General features: G+C 48.6%; 1 protein-coding gene across 2 annotated transcripts in view; it reads right to left on the bottom strand.

Annotated features, from left to right (window-relative positions):
• Positions 1 to 18,420, bottom strand: part of Chat (choline O-acetyltransferase) — a 47,492-nt gene extending 29,072 nt beyond the window's left edge. Inside the window, exons 1-6 of one of the 2 annotated variants that reach the window (XM_015498969.2) lie at positions 18,321 to 18,420; positions 15,379 to 15,570; positions 14,632 to 14,750; positions 13,144 to 13,197; positions 9,422 to 9,602; positions 7,229 to 7,406 (exon numbers count right to left, since the gene is read on the bottom strand). In XM_015498969.2, coding sequence (XP_015354455.1) covers positions 7,229 to 7,406; positions 9,422 to 9,602; positions 13,144 to 13,197; positions 14,632 to 14,750; positions 15,379 to 15,570; positions 18,321 to 18,386 — 790 coding nt within the window. In that variant the 5' untranslated portion in view covers positions 18,387 to 18,420. The remainder of the gene's footprint in view (positions 1 to 7,228; positions 7,407 to 9,421; positions 9,603 to 13,143; positions 13,198 to 14,631; positions 14,751 to 15,378; positions 15,571 to 18,320) is intronic. The other variant, XM_015498970.2, reaches the window with a different exon arrangement.
• Positions 18,421 to 19,404: the final 984 nt, after the last annotated feature.

Below are 19,404 nucleotides of genomic sequence, written 5' to 3' on the forward strand. Positions count from 1 at the left end.
TGTCCCAAAATAAATTTAACTTAATTAAAAAAAAAAGAACTCAAGAATCAAGATGTTCTTTTTTCTTTTCTTTTGCTTCTAACTACCCTTCCCATAAATACAGAGGATATGAAGATCTTTCACTCTTCCAGAACTTGGGAGAAGGGTGGTAGGTGATAATAAAAAAAAGCACTTCTCAGATGTCTTGTGCCCCAGGTATTATTGCACTGCACCAAAAAAAATGGGAGAAAAAGGCCACAGTGATGGTGACCAGGGAAAAATTAAAGAAAACAGGTATCTGGTATGTGGGCATACAGAGCATGTGATATGTGAAGAGTAGGGGAAGCAAAATTCACCCTAGAGATAATGAGGTTGATTAAGGCTAGGACTGCATGCAAGGATCAATGACCCTCTACACCCAAGGCCCAGGGTCACTGTCTTTGACCACATAGGTATTGCCCATTCAACAGGTTCCAATTTTCAAGTTTGCCAGATTTTTTCAGAGAGGTTGAGGGCATTGGGCAAAGTATCCCCAGAGTATCTCCCTAAATCTATTAAGAACTCTCATTTAGTGAACATTCTTGGTGTGCCAGGCACCAGGCCATCTGCTTAGCAGCCATTCCCTCTGTTCTGTCTATAGGTCAGGCTGCTGTCTCCATGTCACAGGCCAGGAAGCCTGGGCTGCGGGAGACAGCAACAGGGGCAGGTCAGGACAAGCCCTTTTGCCCTGGACCACTCACCCCTCCCTGTCTGAATGCTCTTATCCATGAAGACCTCAGTGCTTCTACTGTGGGGGTGAGGAGGAAGCATGGCCCCAGACCCCCCACCCCCAGAGAAAGAAAATCACATTGCCTAGAGAGTGCAGCAGGTATTTCTAGGCCAATTAAATCAGAGAGGCTGTTATTGCTAATGTGTAATTGGTTTTAAAATCAGCAGACTTGCCTAGCTCTGGATGACAATATTTAAACAGCAAAATGCCCCCATCCTGAGTAGTTCTTGTAAACTATGACCATGGCCTTCTGCAGCTGCAGCTGCCTTCTGTCAGTTCCCTCCTTGAAAGCAGTGGTTCAGCTCTAATTGGCTGCTGGGGATAAATATTTACGGCACTGTGTAAACGAAGAGCATCTGCCTGTGAGGTCTGTTCACAGGATCTCCACGCAGCATCCAGGAAAACCAGCGGGCTCGGGGGGCCTCTCCAAGCTGGCCATCCTTTTCCTACAAATTGACAAGTGCTGCAGTCTTCCAGACTCAAGGCCGAATGTCTAATTAAATTTCCAGACCAGGATAACGGTGTTAACTCCTCCTGGGTTCAAGAAGGCCACAGCTTCATGGCTCAGTGAGGAGGGAGGTCCTAAGAGGATGTGCAGGCCCCCTCTGAGGCCCCTAGCTCATCTTCAGAATCCCATCACCGCCTGCTGGGCGTGCAGACTTCAGGTGGGGAGGTGGATGTCCTGGCCCTACCATCAACTCTAAAGGTGGGGAACTGCTCGCCCCATGGGAGATGTAGCTGTCTATGCTATTCAGAGGGAGGAAATCTCCACCTCCCAGAAGACTTGTGACAATACTGAACAGAAAACACTGGGAACAGAATCACGCACAAAGGAAGGGCTTGAAGCACAGCGGCTGCTAGTATCTGAGTAAGTGGGTCCCAACCTGGGCTGTACATGAAGTCATCAGGGTTCTTTAAAAATAGATTCCTTGGCCCCACTTTTGTCCCACTGGAAAATCACTGAGCCCAGGAATCTATCTTGTTTTTAATGGAATGCTCTAGATGATTTTGATGTCATCAGCCAACCCCAGTCTGCAGCTAGGGCTGAGTCACGCTGACCTCAGCCCACCTGGGCTAGGCCTCAAGTTCCACTTCCTCCTGGGCTAGGACAGGCCAGAAATGTGGCCTCCACAGCCCTTCAGGACTCTGTCTGAAGTGCCCTTTGGTATTAGCCTGGTACCCTGGGCATATGACCCTGTAGGAGGGCACTTGTCATGGTTTGTGGATGCTGGAGCTGCTGACCGTAGTAACCACAACGTGCATACTTCTGTGCGGTGTTAGGGAGCTCTTCATGAGAAGCTCAGCAAGGGCTGTGTGGGGTGAGGTGGGGAAAGGTGCAAGTATCCCGGCTCTCCTGCATGCGCTGTGTCACCCTGGTGGTCCCTCAACCTCTGTGAGCTTCACATACTCAATGTCAGGGCAGAATGTCTGATGGGGTAACCTGGGGACTCATGGTGGGGGGCCTGTCCTGGTTGGAGGTGGGGCTGAGGAGCAGAGACTGTGTCTCAAAGGAGAAAGGATTGATGCAATGAAGACTGTGGGTGGACAAGCCCCTGCCCTGTCTGGTCTCGGTTGACCGGATGAGAACTCAGGGACACTCTTTGTCTGAGCATAGTCACCATGATTCAGCCCTCTGTCAGGATGAGAAGAACCTGGTTGATGGGCCCTCCTGCTGGACAGCACCTGCCTGATCCCTGTGCCCAGATCTCAGGGAATGAGGAGGGGACCTCAGGGCTTCAACTGAAAGAGCTGGGATGTGTGATGCTCTGAAATGTTTTTACTCATCCCAGGGCATTAATGCAGATGCTGTTGTGGGCCTCAAAGACCCTGGGGCCTAACAACCATTTCCAGACTGGGAGAACTTCCCAGAGGTTAAGGATTGGGGAACATTGTTGGCAATGATGATCTCCAATCCCTGGGTACTGGCACTCCCATCCCCCAGCTCCACGTACCCAGCCTCCTCTCCTGTCCTCCTTTCTGAGCCTTCGTGCCTCTGGCCTTGTGACGGACCGGTTCCCAGCATGGCTGACCTCCTCTGTGAGTATTCTGTTCACCTTCTGCTTTAACCGAGTGTGGAGGGACCCAACCCGGCAGTCCTCTCACTGGACCCTGCTGTTTTCCTTCACACTCATGTACCTCAGGGCCAAGCCAGGTATATGGCTCCCTTATCCTTGTTCTCACTTCTAAACAATTCCTCCTGCTGCACCCACTTTCCCTTTGGAGCTGGACCTCTTAGATTCTTACCACCATTGGCATCAATTTCTCTGTTGCTGTGTTGTGCTCAACACAAAGATCTGGACTCCCGGTTCTCCTTCATCTTCCCTATAGTCAATGGAATCCTCATTATTGCTCACTTCAACAGTCATGAAGATGACCCAGCCCACATCCTCTTCTCTCAATTCATTTTTCCACCCACCTTGGACGGTGCCAACTCCAGCACCCACTACCAGGAGCACTTCTGGGAACTTCTCACTACCAGAAACCCAGTGCCTCTGAAGTCTAGCACACACTAATGTATCCTGACTTCCTGGTTCACGTACTGTCAGCTACTGAATAACCAAACCTCACCAGGACCTCCCAAACCCATTGGCCTCTTACCTACTCTCACCATCCATGGGATACTGTCCTTCACTTGTCTCTTGTTATAGGCTGATGGTGTCCTCCCCAAATACATATGCTAACCTCTAGCACCATTCAATCAGAACATGTATTTGGAGCTTGGGGGGGGGGGGCTTTAAACAGCTAATTAAGTTAAATGGTGTCACTAGGGTGGGCCCTAATCCAACACAACTGGTGTTAGGCCCCAGGGAGACAAGAACACAGGCTCACACAGAGGGAAGACCACGTGAAGACAGAGGGAGAAGCTGCCATCCATCGACAAGCCAAGGAGACAGGCCTCAGGAGAAACCAACCCAGCTGATGCTTGGATTCTGATTTCCTGCCTCCAGAACTGTGAGACAAGAAATTTCTGTTGTTTACTACTGAGTCTGTGGAACTTTGTTGTGGCAGCCTGAGCTGACTAGCACAATCCCAACTCAGCTCAGATTCCAACATTACAACCATTCTCTTGCTGTACCTCTCTCCCTCAGTTGTATTCACCAACTCCGGCTGAACCAGAGTAACCCATCTACTTCTTGCTGAACCCAAGAAGCTGAGCAATGTATGTGTGTATGTTGGGATGGGGTCCTATAGCAACTCTAATTAATGTGCTAAAATTTATGACCCCAAACCCTCCTATATGGCCCAACACAGCTCATAAATCTCAGTCAAATTTCCTGAGCAAGTTTACTTTCCTTTCTACATTTCAAGAGGCTCTATCGTGGTTTTTTTTTTTTTTTTTTTTAATGGCTTGAGAATCCCACCCCATCTCTCAGCTCCTTCTGTGACTCTGCAGATCTGGGACCAGGTGGTACCAGTTGAGAGCCTCCTCACACTCTACTTCCATCACAGGTATAGTCCTGCAGGTCATGGGTTCAAATTTTCTGTTTCCCTGTAAAACAAATGTCTCTCCAGCTCCTTTTGGTCCTTCATTGGTCTCCTCATCCACCTCCTTTTACTGGATTCCTTCCTTGATTTGTCTACGTACAACCATGAATTTGCCTTTCCTTTTAGAAACACTTCCCTTGACTGTCATCCTCTTCCAGAAATTCCCTTATTTTTCTGCTTCTTTTAATACCAACTCTCTGATCAGAGTCACCCGCGCTTGCTGGTTCTACTCACTCTCCATCAACAATCTTTTTCTGCCAATGGACCATTCCCATCCACATCCAACCAGTCTTTCTTCCTACTACTCCAGCCTGATCCTTGTCAGGTTCACTGACAATGTCAAGGCTGCCAAGCTTAATATCTCCCCTCTTCCTTGAGCTCTCTACAGAATCTATATGGCTGGCCAGTCTCAGCTTCCCTCTTGAATCTGTGACTCATCTCCTGTTTTTACGGGCTGCTGTTTCTCACTCCCTTTGCATCTTTCTCCATTTGACCCCCTGTCCCTGTTCTCCTGTTTCTAGATGATCTCATCCAGGTCGGGGACTTTAAATATCATTTAGGTGCTGATGGCTCTTAAATTTATATCTCTGTGCTGACCTCTCCCTTGAGCTCCAGACACATAGATCTAACTTGACATCTCCATTTAGATGACTCAAAGCATCTCAAATCCAACATGCTCTGACAGGATCTTTATGCCCATTCCCCACCTTGTTCCCCATCTCAGGAAATGGTGCCATCATCCACTTAGTGGCTTATATTAAGACATACAAACAAGCACAGGAATCTCTCTCACTGCCCTTTTCCTTCCCAATGTATCTGATTCGACACACAGACCTACGCACATCTTTCCATCTTCACTCTCAACCCTCATCCATACTATTATCCTCTTTCATTTTGAAATGGAAACTGTTTCCTAAATGGTCTCCCTGCCCCTTTGTGGGCAGGGGCTGCTCCCAGAAGGAGGGCTCTGGGGAGGATTGGTTTCCTGCCTTGCCCATGACACAGTTGATGGTGCTAATTCAATTAATCCGTTTGCCCAAGAGGCGGTGCCTGTGTTCCCTCCTTTCTGTTCAACTTGCTTCAGAAGCAGCACTTCCATTCACAAAGCCAGATCAAGTGCCATTAACAAATTAATTCTGATTAGCACAGCCCAAGCACTCAGACCTCAAGGCAATCCTGGTCAGTCATCTGGGGCCTGGCCTGCTAATAAAGTGGAAACCGTGCTGGAAGCAGAGGCGATTATTTTGATGCCTGTCTACGTCCCTGGAGGGGAGAAGAGTGGGATGTGATTTCACTACAGTCTCTAGAGGGAATTAACTCACTTTCAAATGATAAGTTATTAATTCCCCAATGTGGTGGTCAGCTCTGTGAGAACAGAATCGGCGCTGCACACCTCCCTGTAGTCCCTGAAGCTTCTATTTAGGAATAAGTATTCATCAGGTGCCCAATAACTGGGAGAGAAAAATAATTGGTAAGTAAGAAATAAATCTAGGGCCTGGTATCATTAGTAACACTACATTCTTTTATTTAACAAATGCAACTGGGCTGCTACTCTGATTGGCACAGCAGATTCAGAACCAGTCGGTTCTATTTAGACAGTGCCCTGTCCTCTTGGACCACACAGACTGTGGGAGGAAGGCAGAGAATTGGCATTAGCCAAACAAATGCAAAGCTGCCCTCAGAGATCTGGCTAGCAATGCAATCAAGACAGGAAAAGTGGTGTAGGTGCCAGAGTGCTGATGTGAGGGAAGGATGCTCTGGGAGAGCCTGAGGCCCTGACCTAGGCTGGCTCTGCAAGAAGCCAGGAGCCAGCTCTGGAGAAAGAACCTTCTAGAGAGGGACCATAAAAATGTAAATGCCTGTTTTTTGGAGAGCTAGGTGCATCCATCCAGCATAGCCATCTTTGCCAGCCAGCTGTTCTCCTTGTGGTCCCCAGGGCAGGAGACACATGTCCTGCTGAAAGGCTGACTTTGTCCACACTCATTCCACCTGTGTGGATGTCATCCCTCCATCCTTCCTGCCCCTCTCACTCATGGCACAGGGCTTTGCTCCATACCTACCTTGTCCAACAAAGCCTTTCAATATTCTAACTGTAAGGACTCCTTGCCCTCTCTCAAGTCCTGGAGCACTTGCTTGGCACCTGCTGTCTCCGTTTCTCTGCAATTGGGCCTCCTCTCCTATGCTCTCTCTTGCCCTGTTCCTATCACTGGGTGGCTCAAGGGTAAGGGGCTTCATCCCCTCTATCTCTCATACTCCCAGGCTAGTCACAGATTCCTCAGTTGTTAACACACAGGGAGTCTGAATAGATTGCTTGGTCCAATGCAATCCCTAACTGAATGAAGACTCCTAGAAGTCTTGCTTCTAGAATGCCTAATGTGGACAAGAAAGGAAGGCACTCCATAGAATTAAGGCTGCTTTGGTTGGAAAGTAGTTTCCAAAAGGACGATTAAAATTTTTTTGAGACTCCAATAATATTAGCTTTCTAATAATAATATTTGGATTCCAATAATATTAGCTTTCTTATGGGAATGCTTGGAAGCTCTTATAAGAATCAATCCAGCCAGAGGGATAATGATTGGCTTGAAAAAGACCCAGGGCTAAGAAATCAGGTGAAGAAAGAGGCCAACTACCCTCCCGGAGCCCAATCTGACCATCTCCCTAAGTTCAGAACTCACCATAGCCAAGCCCATCAGTAAAACACAACCTTCTTCCCATTCAAAACCTCCCCTCTCCCGGTATTCCCAGAAGCCCCACAATTCCAGTACTCCTTAGTGTCACCCAAAAAGCTAGAATATCATCCAACAAAACACGAAGGTACAACAGGGTCTTCAGCTTCAAGACACCTTGCCATCCCATCTTGAGTTGAAAGGCGTCCTGAGCACCCAGTGCTATGGCTAATGGGGATGAGGCCATGGTGCCCAACCCTGGAAGAGGGAAAGCCAGTGGGCATGAGGATGAGATGAACGTGGAGATGTGCTGGGCACTGCTGCTAACCTTTCACGAGGACCGTCCTGGCCTCAGCCCACTCGCTCCTCCCGTCTGACGTCAGCAGGCCGATTGGAGGTAAGCGTTCATCCTCGTTGGAAGCCATTTTGACTATCTTTTTCAACTGAGTGAACAGATCCCCCTCACTGAGACGGCGGAAATTAATGACAACATCCAAGACAAAGAACTGTGGGGGAAACAGGTCAAACATGTCACTCATGGCAGCTGGCCCAACGTGCCAGGCCTTCACTGAGACTCCACTGGTGAGCTAAGGTTCGGGACTACTCAGGCCCAAGGTTCCCAAGGTATTTGGTAATACTGAACTGTCCCAGTTTGGGGAATGACCCAATATTATTGACTGTGTTGGACTTCGATGGTGTCTCCTGCCACCACCGAAGAAAGCCAGATTAAATTTAGCCAAAACAAAACTGGCTTTTGTGGTTTCTAGTTCATGTAAAACCATTATGTCTTGGAAGAATGGTTCAACCCCACTATGGGAGGGCAGTGTCTATCAAAACTAACATATACATACCTATGACTCAGCAATTGCTTTTATAAGTACATATTGTTTAGCCTACGACTTGGAGAAACATGTGTATCAGGGAGATATGAAGGAATGTGTGCATATCAGCCTTTTTGCATTGGCAAGACAGTAGAAAGAGCATCATTTTTCTCCAGGAAGGGAACGGATAAGTAAAATACAGTGTTCTTATATAGTGCAGAATTAACTAGAATGAACTAGTTAGAGTTATGGGGATAGATCTCAAACACACTGGTGAGTGAAGAAAAATAAGCAAGCCAGCAGATAATATGCAGAGGAAGATTAAAGTAGAAAACCAATACACAAAACACTCTCTGCAACCAAGTGCACATGCCAGTATGTCTGCATGTACTCTGTATGGTGCTGTCATTCTGTCACTTTGAAGGTCAGAGCCTTCATAAAGGGCTTCATAAAGGGCCAATTCCCAGGTTGAAACATCATTTTCAGCTGATTGACATGCGCATCTAGCCCCTTCCCTGAGCAGTGTCTACATGGCCTGGTCTAGAGCAAGGGTCCGAGAGATTGTTTCTGGAAGGGGTGAATACTGTGCCATATGGGGGCTAGGAAATCCTGGGTTTGACTTGTGAGTGAAGATGGAAAACGGCTTTTGTTTTATGGCTGGCTGACCAGGTGCCAGGTGGGCTTCATAGCCTCTTGCTGGCCTTCAAACCTGGGAACAGAGGTCTCAACCATCTCAGATGGCAGACTTTCACTGGGCTCCCCACTTATTAAAAATGTGAGATGAGCCCAAGAAGGAAACACTGTGGAACAAATACAGGGGGCTGAAGATCCATGGTATGGTTGTCAAACTAAGGTTTACCATTTAAAAAGCAAAAACAAGAAAATAATCCCCCAGCTCCTTTTTTTTCAGGTGAAATACTTTTGTGAATCCTCAAAATATAAAATATATTATTTATATTTATATATATATATATATATATATATATATATATATATATATATATATATACACTAAGAAGGGGTCAGGAACTCATCTTGGCCTGTTTCCCAGAGCTCCATGGAGCCCTTACTAGCTCCTCCGTGGAACGCTGTCTGAAGACCTGAGCTGCAGGGCATAGAACATTGGCCAGACCTATGGGGTCCTTTCTTCTCTTGGACACACCACTTTCCTGAATCTCACTTTCTTATCTGTCAAAAAAAGATTCAAAGATCCCTTCTGGAGGTTCATTTTGAGGACTAAATGGAAAGAATGAGCGTTAAGAGCTAGACCCATGATTTAGCATAGGGTGTCCCATCCGACAGTCCTTTACAGAGTTCACCTCTCTGGGGGGTAGTCTCCAGGGAGGCCACAGCCTGGGTAACTACATGGAAATAAACAGATATGCAGGTGGCAGCACCAAGGCCATGCTGGGTTTCACTCATGATCCTCATTCTTTCTGTCACTCAGGAGCTTGGCATGAGAGCCCAGGGAGGGCATTCCCTATCTGATGACTCTCCTTGCTAACTGGTGAACAGAAATAGGATTGACTGGAAGTAGGAGAGCCCACTTTGCGGAACTGTTCCCCAGTTCACTGTGTGACTCAGGGAAGTGGGCTGAGCACCCTTGGAGAAGCAAGAATGGATGAGCACACTTGGCCACTGTGTACCTTATTCCCTCCCCCAAGTTGGAGAGGCTGCAGAGGTGACAAGGGGTCATTTACCTGGTTGCAACAGGCCACAATGACATGTTCAGGCTCAGGCATGATGCTGCTTTTTTGGGCCACCAGTGTGTCCTGGGTGTGACCAGGGAGCCGGTAGGAAGAGAAGAGCCCATAGTACTGCTTCATACAGAGGGGCTGCCCTGAAAGCTGGCCCCTGGCACTGTCCGTGGGGATGGAGTGGCTGGAAGAGGAAAGCAAGAGAGAATCAGGCAGCCATGAAAGAATGGACAAGGGGGAGAGAGGATACTGTTCCTCTGTGAATGTGTGTGGTGTTGGGGATTAGACCCAGGGCATTGTGTATGCTAGGCAAGCACTCTACCACTGCTACACCGCCAGACCTCTATTGCAACTTGATTAGGAAAGATGGGGTACCAAGCCCAGAAGTGAATTTTTATGTCAATTTCAAAACTCACTTCTCTACTTTTTTTTTTGGGGGGGGGGGCGGTGGGCAGTACTGGGGATTGAACTCAGGGGTTCTCAACTACTGGGGCACATCCCCAGCCCTATTTTGTATTTTATTGAGACATTGTCTCACTGAGTTGCTTAGTGCCTCGCTTTTGCTGAGGCTGGCTTTGAACTTGGGATCCTCCTGCCTCAGCCTCCGGAGCCACTGGGACCACAGGTGTGCACCACTGAATCCAGCACTTCTCCACTTTTTAAAATAGTAGAGTGACCCATTTCTGTGGCCCAGAGAGACCCTCAGAGTTTTCTCAAATCTCCCCTAACCCACCCCATCTCATGCATTGCTTATGTGCCCTCTGTGCCTTTGCTTATGCTGATCATTGATTAACACAGTTTTGTTCTTACCCCTGTATTCTGCAGTTCTATTTAGAAAACTCTCTCCTCTTCTCCAAAAGCCTCCTGCTTATCACCTCTTCTTAGAAGCCTTTTTTGATTTCCAAGCATAAAGTTTTCTTCTATGGTCTCTGTATGACTGTGTCTATCATTCCTCCCACCCACCTGCCACCCATGTATCCATCCATCCATCCATCCCTCCATCCATCCATCCATCCATCCATCCTTTCATGCTTTCAGCCAACAAATAGTTGCTATGCCAGGCACCATTCTAGGGTCTGGAATATAGCAGCAAATAATCCTACTATGATGGGGTATGAGTCCTAGGATATGTTGGTGAGGGGACAGATCACATATAGCAAATTGGTAAACAGGATAACATCAGGTAGTAAGAACAAATGACTGGCAAGAGCAGGAGGATGTAGCCAGTCGGAGTGGGGAGGCAGTCTCACTGAGGCCCCAGTTCACTGAGCTGCTACCATGTAGGCAGGCAAGGTGGAGTGTCCCACCACCCTGGCACCAAAGGTGCAACATTTGTAGCGACATTATGGAAATTTAAAATCTCGAATTCCATGATAAAACACATTTTGTCCTTGGTGACATTTTTCTAGTAATTCATTGTGGTTGTGTTTTATAAATTTTTTTTTTAAAAAGTCCTCCTTAGAAATAGTTTGAGAAGCAACTGTGGAATGCTGAAGGCAGAAAGGAAACCAGTAGGGTTGAAGTTGAGGGAAAAGAAGAAAGGTAGGAAAGGCCAGGTCCTGTGGTTGGGTTTTTTTTTTTTGTTTTGTTTTGTTTTTTTTTTTGGTGCTGGGAGTGGAACCCAGAGCCTCACCCATGCTAAACATATTCTATACCACTGAGCCACACCCCAGCACTGTTTTGCTTTTGTAATGAGCTGAGTGGGAAAAAGGAGACCCAGGAAGAACAAGGAAGAGAGCTATAGCTGAGATGGAAAAGTGGGCTGTGGGCTGTGAGGGGAGGGAGAGGGAGAAGAGTAGCTGGGGCAGCTCTGAGGGAAAGTGACCACACCAGAACACAGTGAATAGATGTGGGTGAGGAAGAAAGAGGGACTTCATAGTTCCTAGACTTACCAACTGGGGATGTGCTGGTGCACTTACTGAGACAGCAAGACAATGCGAGAAGCAAGGTGGGCGGAGGAGGGGCATCAGAGTTCATAGAGGCTCTTCTGTAATGACTGGGAGATGCCTGGGGGGGTGCCTGGGGTTCAGCGGAAGAACAGAGCTGGACAGCTGTATTTTGTGTCTATGTTTCTGTCTTGCCCAGTATCTGAGAATCTTTTGAGGACAGGGATGAGGCTTTATTTCTCATCAGTATGTTGCAAAGTGAATTAGTTAATTAATTAAGGGTCCAAAACAGGCACTCAGGCAAATGTTCCAACCTTATGGCATTCACAAACATTGTGCAGATAGGCATGGATGTGTGGTGTGTGTGTGTGTGTGTGTGTGTGTGTGTGAGAGAGAGAGAGAGAGAGAGAGAGAGAGAGAGAGAGAGAGAGTTTGCACACACAGAGACCATACACCCCTAAGAGTTCATGTTCAGGACTGTCCATGATAAATGTCTTCAAAGTCCCTAGGCCTAGTGGGCAGGGTCAGTGCCCTTTCTCCACTATGTGGCTGGGTTGCTGTAAGTGATGAGGTGCTCTGAAGACAGAGATGGGGCTGTGAGCTAGAGGACTAAGTTCTGGGAGGAGACAGAGTATTACCAGTGAGGAGGGAGATGGCCGAAGAAACACCTGAGGGGATAGAAGTTCTGGAGATCCAGTTTGGGAAGGTACAGTGACCACCACATTAGAGAAGAGTGAGAAGAGTGTCACAGCGAGCATGGTTGGGTGCACACTGGGGAGGCTGCTGTGTGCCTAGCTTAAGGCTGAGAGATTTTAGGCCTCAGAGGACAGTCATGGTAGCCCACTGGAGAGGCTACTGTTAATATTTCCATTTGACAGGCAGGGGACAACAGCTAGAAGCTGTCAGACTCTGAGGTCCACACTTGCCGTTTGTGGCAATCTGAATTCAGATTCAGGTTGATGACCCCAGGGCCTGACCTCTGAGCCTTTCTACCCTTTGTTTTCTGAGAGTCCTGCCTCCTCCTCTCTAGAAGGTATGTGGGTCTGATGAGCCTCAAGGCTGGGTAAAGCCTGAGTTGGATCCAGTTGAACAAAGAATACAGGTTGGTCTTTGTTCCCTCCTTACCCTGTCACCTTCTGGCTGTGTGAACACAGGCAAATTACTTAATCTCTCTGAGCTTTGGTTTTCTTAATTGTGCAAAGGACACTACTTTGGGTTCCTCTCTCTTTCTAGCACCTGATGCCCTTATATACTATGCCTCTGCAGACCTGGGTCTTCAAGACATCCTCACTCTCCCTGCTGTTCCTAGGAGCCTTGGGGCTTGGCCAGGAGAGGCACTTTCCTTCTAAAATCACAGATAACCTACTGTGCTTGTACAACTCTTTCCATCTGTGGGAGCATCCCCATGTCCACTGAGTTTGGTGGGATTGAAGAAAGAAGCTCAGAGCAGGGAGACCACTCCCACCGTGTAGCACAGCTAAGTCTAACAACTCTTCTTTCTCCACCCTCCACATGTTATGTAGACTCCTGACAAATTCACACTGTGTGAACATCTAAGTTTTGGAGGGAGGGAGGCATTTTAAACAGACCAAGGAAAGATGGTGCTTATTCTGGGAAGAAGAATGTTCAGTGGTCAGGTCAGCTGGTTAAAGGTCCTCCTGATGCCGAGGAGTGGACAGGAAAACACTGGCTCTGTGACTAGGGTCAGGAATCCAGATGAGGAAAAAGACAAGATCCCTGCCCTCTGGAGCTCTCTGTCTAGCGTGGCAGGGGGATCGATGCATGAACAGGCCGTGTCAGAGCAGAACACTACCCATCCGGGGCTGGGCCCAGTCCTACCTGTCCAGCAGAGTCTTGTAGCTGAGCACACCCGAGATGAGGCTGGCTGCAAACCTGCAGAGAGAGGCTGAGTTTGCCTGCTTCTCTCCCTCCCTCCCCTCTGCCTCCTTTCCTCCTCCTTTTTCTCTTCCCTTCCTTCTTCCTCCTCCCTACCTTTGTCTCTGCTCTTCCTGCCCGCTCCTTCTGTTCCAAACTCAACCATCAACCCACCATATGCCAAGTCTGTGTGTGCACTAATCAGATGTGGCTTCTGCTGTCCCTCCCCCAATGCTGTCAGCCCATTACGAGCCTTGCATTAAAAATGGTCCCTGGGGATGAAGCAGTTCTTGGGGAATGGAGAGGAGAGGAAACTGGAATCTCCTTGAGGATGAGAAGGAGAAGGAGGAAGAGGGGGCCAGGAGAGGCTCCAGAGTCAGCAGGAAAGGGCTAAATGGTGAGGGGTGGAGTTCTCCCTGGGAAAGGCCACTACGGGGGTTGGGACCCTCAGAGTTCTGGAAAATTCAGTCTACTGGGAGAAGACCATAATTTCATTCTTTTAGTGGCTAATGAAAAGGAAAGTGAGTAGTGAGTTGGGGGAGGCATGCCCCACAGAACTGTGCCAGGGGACCATGTCATCTTAATTGTCCATGGATGATGAGGCAGGGCTTAATTGCATAGCGGGGGAAAGTGCCCCCTCAGATGCAATTTGGAGAAGTGTTTTCAGAAATTCATCCATCCACACTCTTGCTTCTGCCCCAGTGAAGTTCTGGCTGCAGGGGAAGAGAAGGTTACCCCCATCACTACAGTCAGTGGAGCTGGCCTTATGGAGAGGATGAGGGTTGTGGTGAGGGACTTCCCAGCATGGCTGAGCCCTGCCCAGAGACTTAGGGGCCCTGTCTTTTCTCCTCAGGCCACTTTGGCCTGCCTTCTCTCTGCATTGTCCCCATTCAGGTCTTGAGAGCAGAAACTGAGACTCTAGCAGGGGGATCCTTCTACCCCCTCCCCCTACCCTCACCAGTCATCGTCATCAGTGGGCCCAGAGGCCCTTCCAGCGGCTCAGTGAGCTCTGAAATTGCAGCAGATGGCAGAGACTCTGGCAGCAGCGGCTGGCAGGGAGCTATGTTTCCACCCCTCTGGAGTCTCAGTTTGGAACCTGGGCTCTGGAGCAGCAGGAGCTTCACCCTCAGGCAGTCTGGGGCAGTGTGTCCCAGCCAGGAGTACTGGTGAGTGGCAGAACACATGCCTCCTCCCAGGGACTCAGCCAGGTCAAGACTGCTGTGGGGATCCCCAGGGCCCATGACCTCCATTTAGAAGACTGTGTGTTTATTACCTGAGTGCAGCTATGCCTAAACTCCTTTCAACCCAATGCTTTGGATAGCCACTGTCTTGAGGCATTTGGCTCCAGAAAGCTCAACCAATACACAAGCTGTGACCTTCCTTGTGCTGGGGCCAGACTCCATACCTTGGGCAGGTACCCAAGCTGCAAATTCAGGGGCACAGTAGCCTCACCTTAGCTGGTCGTTGGTGTCTTGAAAGTGCTGCCGAGCAAAGATCACAGCTGGGCTGGAGTTGACGGGCAGAGCCAGGCGGTTATTGAGATACATGTCATTGAGCCAGAACTCAGACACCTGCCAGGAAGCACAGGGAAGAGGAGCCATTCTGGATGTTTGGTGATATCCCTCTGTTGGCCACACAGACCCCTCCCAAAACAGGGCCCCTTGCCAGTAGAGATTACCAATTCTATTCTGGTGGTCCCAGGAGAAAACTGGGGCACCTCATTGGATTATTTACTTCATTCATAACTGAGCCCCAGTTACGTTCTGGGGCCCAGGTGCTCCCCAGTCCACCAGGCCCACCCTTCATCTTTGTCCCATTCGGGATGGTTAGTAATACACCCCTGTGCCCTGCCTGTGGGTCTCATTTCTGCTTTTCACTCTGCTCTGCTTCTCTGACTTCATTTCTATCTCCATTTCCCCAAGACTTGTCCCCATCTTTGTATCTTGTCTCAATCCCCCGTCTCTATTCCTATCTTTCCCTTATTCCTATCCCCCACCTGTCGTATCCCCATCTCTCCTCTTCTTTCTCCATTCTTTTTTCTCATCTTGCCTGCCTCTCACTCTTGCCTTTTGTGGTCCCCCAACCCATGTTACCTATCTGTTCCTGTCTACCCCCATCCCTGTCTCTCCCTGTGTCTCTGCATCGGCTTCCTGCCCCTTCCTCATGGGACCCTTGTCAGCCTGTCCCAGCAACACTTACCCAATTGGCTGTCTTCTCCTGTAGCTCCAAGAGTTTCTGTTGCAGGGTCTCACCAAGGCCACCAGGGGCCCCAAATCTCTGCACGATGGCCTGGCTGTTTCTGAACTGCTCCTCAGGGACCAGGTGTTGCATGCACTGCAGGTAGGTGGCCAGCGTCTGCTGCAATGGGGGCACTGGCAATTTGGGCAGCTCCTGGAAGAGGGGGTTCACAGGCACTCAGTGTGCCCATGACTGTCCCTGAGATGATCCATAGCATGTGTCTCATTCTGTCCTCTTTGTTCCCTATTCTGGGACCTGTCTGTTTCTAGGATCTGGCTCAACAGAATTATAAATTAAGGATACTTCTGTTTCCTTTTCCTGTCTTTCACTATGCTTGGGTCCCAGAAGGTCACAAAACACAGAGGAAAATACCTTGATGTTGGTATCAGCGAGACCTTGACCCTCTGGCTGATAGTGGTATGACCTTGGGCAAGTTCTTTTCCCTCCGTCAGTATCCGTTTCTTTCCATATAAAATGATCCTCTTATAGGATGAAAGGGATAATGCATATGAAAGTACTTACAAAACATAAAGGGTAGGTCTAAGGTGAAAATTACTGACATTGTCGGATGGGAAGGGTGCTACTCTTGTAGAGATTTGGATGGGTCAAATATTGCTTTGGGTGGGAGACATGGTTCAGTGCTGCCTAGATGACCAGAGTCATTAGTGCTGGGAATGTGCTGACAGCCACACTTCAAAATCCCCAGGTCCCCAGCAAGATGTCTCATGCCCTGAGCTCCTTGTTATATCCCTCCCAGTTATGAAACCTAGGAGGAAGATTTTGTTCCATGTGGGGATGAGGGGTGGGAAGGTACAATGGAAGCTCAACCAATACACAAATCTCTCCAAGTCTTGGCTTATCATCCATAGGACATAAATAACAACTCTTATCTGAGAGGGTCACACAGAGAATCAAATGAGAAAAATGAGTGTCTACAAATAGGCCCATTTGGGATATTACCAACCTTATCCCTCCAAAAGAAATTCTAAGAGGAAAACTGTAATCTTGGGGTGCTCCAAAGTGTGGCTAGAGTCAGGAGAGCATCCCAACTGCTGAGAAACCCCACCACTGAGAACCCAATCATGGTCCTTACATGGGCACTGTACTTCCTATTTGCCCAGTTGCATTTCATTTAGGGGTGTCATGTCTGTCTTCAACTTTGTCACCTTGCCAGGCCACAGTTTTTCGTCCCATTTGCAGAAGAAAAAACTGAGGCCCAAAGAGTGGAGAAACTAGTCCAAGGTCACAAAACAATTTGATGGCAGAGCCTGAACTGAAACCAATCTGTACCCAACATCCGGGGATTTGCTTCTTTCTCTCCAGTTGTTCTCTCTCTGTCTCCCTTTTCCACTCCTTCCGTCCCTGCTTAGTCTCTGACAATAGGAAAGCTGGACTATTGATAATGTCTAATTTGTAAAGTTGGCAGACAGTGGGCTGCCTTCCTTGGAGGAATTTCTCCTCTGGAGGGTGGAGAGCTTCCATGAGGCAGCCAAGGGTTCACCCCATCATAGCTGGTTGAGAGCGAAGAGGCCCCTGGAAAGCATTTCCTGCTCTGTTCCTGCTCCTGCACCCTGGGCAGAGCAGAGTGCTGATGGATGAACATAGTTCCCTACCTGTCTGATCCTGTCTCTAGAGTTCATTGCTTCAGCAGGGTGTGGGGGTTTGGTGCCAACTATGGGCTGCTGCTGCCCTGGGGACATGTGAGAACGGGTTTGGGCAGTAGCTGGGTTGTTCAGCCCACTCCCAGAAAACCAAGTCTGGTTCCCTACCCAGCTGCTCTGGTCTTACTTCTCTTGCATTTGGTGGGGGTGGTCTCTTAGTGGTCAATAGGTGAGCAAGCAACTACAGAAAGCTCAGCCCAGGTGGTGACCTGGCCAAGAGTGCTGGCAAGTCTGACAGGAGCCACTGCTAGAAATGGCTACCCTTCTTCCAGGCACTCATTGTGGGCTAGGGCTCAGCCTGGGTAACAGGGAATCAGAGATGGGTAAAAAGAAATGAAGCAGGAAATTTCAGCTCAGGCATCTCAGGTCCAGAAGGGCCTTTTTCCAGGCACTTCTAGACTTCTGAACTGAACCAACAAAGGACTTTGGTACCTGGAGTCTCTCTCAGGTCCATACATGTTTTCTAGGGAGTTCACAAAAGCCAGGCTCTGGATTGGACTCAGAGATGATGGAGAGACAAGAGCCTGCTTTCCAGGAAACCACAGTCTAGGGGAATGGGGGCCTCAGCATAAACTAGAGGTAACAGTAGAGGAGTTGATCAACTGCAGAGGTTGGGGCAACATTAATGAGCAACTTCAAGATCAGAAGTCAGAAAATTCTGATTAGGGTTTCAAATGAAGGCACAGGAAGGAAGAAGAGTAGTGGCAAAAAGATGTGTATGGAAGAGGAACCGGCACAAGCAACAACCTGAAATTAGATATCTTGTTCTATCACTTGAAGGATGCCTACCCAGGGAGAGTGGCATTGTCGCAAAGCAGTGGAGAACGTGGTGCTTGATGTTCTAGGGCTGAACCATGACAGCAGCTGGTGCTGGGCTGTGGCAGGGTCAGCCTCACCCTAAACAAAAACACACTGGGCTCAAAGTCATCTGAAATAGAATTTGGTCTGGGGAGGTGGCAGGGGGAGTAGTAGTGTGTGTCGGAGTTCAAGGGTTTTCCCTGATCTGGTGATTAGGAAGTGTGGCTGTCAGCATTCCCCAGCACTTCTGAGCCACACCCAGCCCCTCCAGGGCCTCTGGGCTCCTCTGCTGGCCTGGGGCAGCACTGCAATCTGGGCCTCATGCCCAGGAGAGTGCAGCATTGGGGAACAGGAAAATGCTGGGTGTCAGTCCCACTTAGGACTATTCTAGGGCATGTGAGTGAGGAGGGTACAAGTAAGATAGAGGGCTCTAAAATGACTCACAGTTTCCTCCTCACTGTTTGAAGTTTTTTCAGGCATCTTATGGGGTTTTTTTTCCAGGATAGGCATCTTGGTGACTCCTGGTCTCAAGTAGCAGAGGTGTAGATCTGGGGACAAAGAAGGAGAGTCATTAATACAAGGAACCCTCCACTGCCCACAGCCTGACTTCTGCCCCATGCAGAGGTTAGAATTTGAAAACAGTATCTAGGGGTCACATTGAAGATATGGCTCTAATCTTTGATCTCATGCCTATTCCTGTGAGCACAATGACCTCCCTGAGCCCCCAAGTTGTAAAGAGTGGGTTCTGAAGTGAGCCTCCAACTAGGACTTACTCTATCAAGGTTGCAGCTACCAAAGGCCAAGTGATCACCCCAGGGCAGCATTGGAGGAAGCAGGGCTGGGTTTGCCTATTTCCAATCCATGAGAGGTCACTACTGAATTCTAGCTTTGCTCCTGCCTGGAATCCAATTGGTATGTGCTGTGTTAATTGAAATCTCTTTTTCTCATTAGATTTTGAGCTTCTCAAGAGCAAGACTATATTTGCTGTGCCCAGTGCTTCATCCTTGGTGCTTGGCCTGGGGTGTGGCATGGAGTAGGGGGAATGCTAGTCAGCTGAAGAAAAGAAATGCTTGTGTGAATTAACATGAGCATGAATGACTCCAAGGTCCTCTACGGCCTTTTGCTCTAGAAGGCATTCTGGGATGCTTGGGAGTGGCCTATGGCCAAGGCAGGAGGGACCTTAGGGCCTGCTGGAAAGGTTATGACTTAGGCTATCACTGGTCAGCAGGCTCCAAGGGTAGGTACCATAGGAATGTGGATGGAGATGATTTAGGAAACTGGATGACTAGGGTCCTTAAGAGCCACCTGACAACCTGGGGGTACACATTAATTTTGAAAGTAAAGTAGAAGTGGAGCCAGCTCAAGAGGGGCAAAGGCCAGTTTTTAAAGCTGTGGGGGTACAGTCTCTACCCCCTGCAATCCACTTAAACCTAATCTACAGAGGTATACAACCAGGATTTCCATTAAACCATCATCTATTTTTTTCCCAAGAGCCTGAGGCATATGTTTAACCCATTCTACTGCTTCT

The sequence above is a fragment of the Marmota marmota genome, unplaced genomic scaffold, assembly GCF_001458135.2.
Source record: "Marmota marmota marmota unplaced genomic scaffold, marMar, whole genome shotgun sequence".
NCBI classification, from domain to species: domain Eukaryota; kingdom Metazoa; phylum Chordata; class Mammalia; order Rodentia; family Sciuridae; genus Marmota; species Marmota marmota.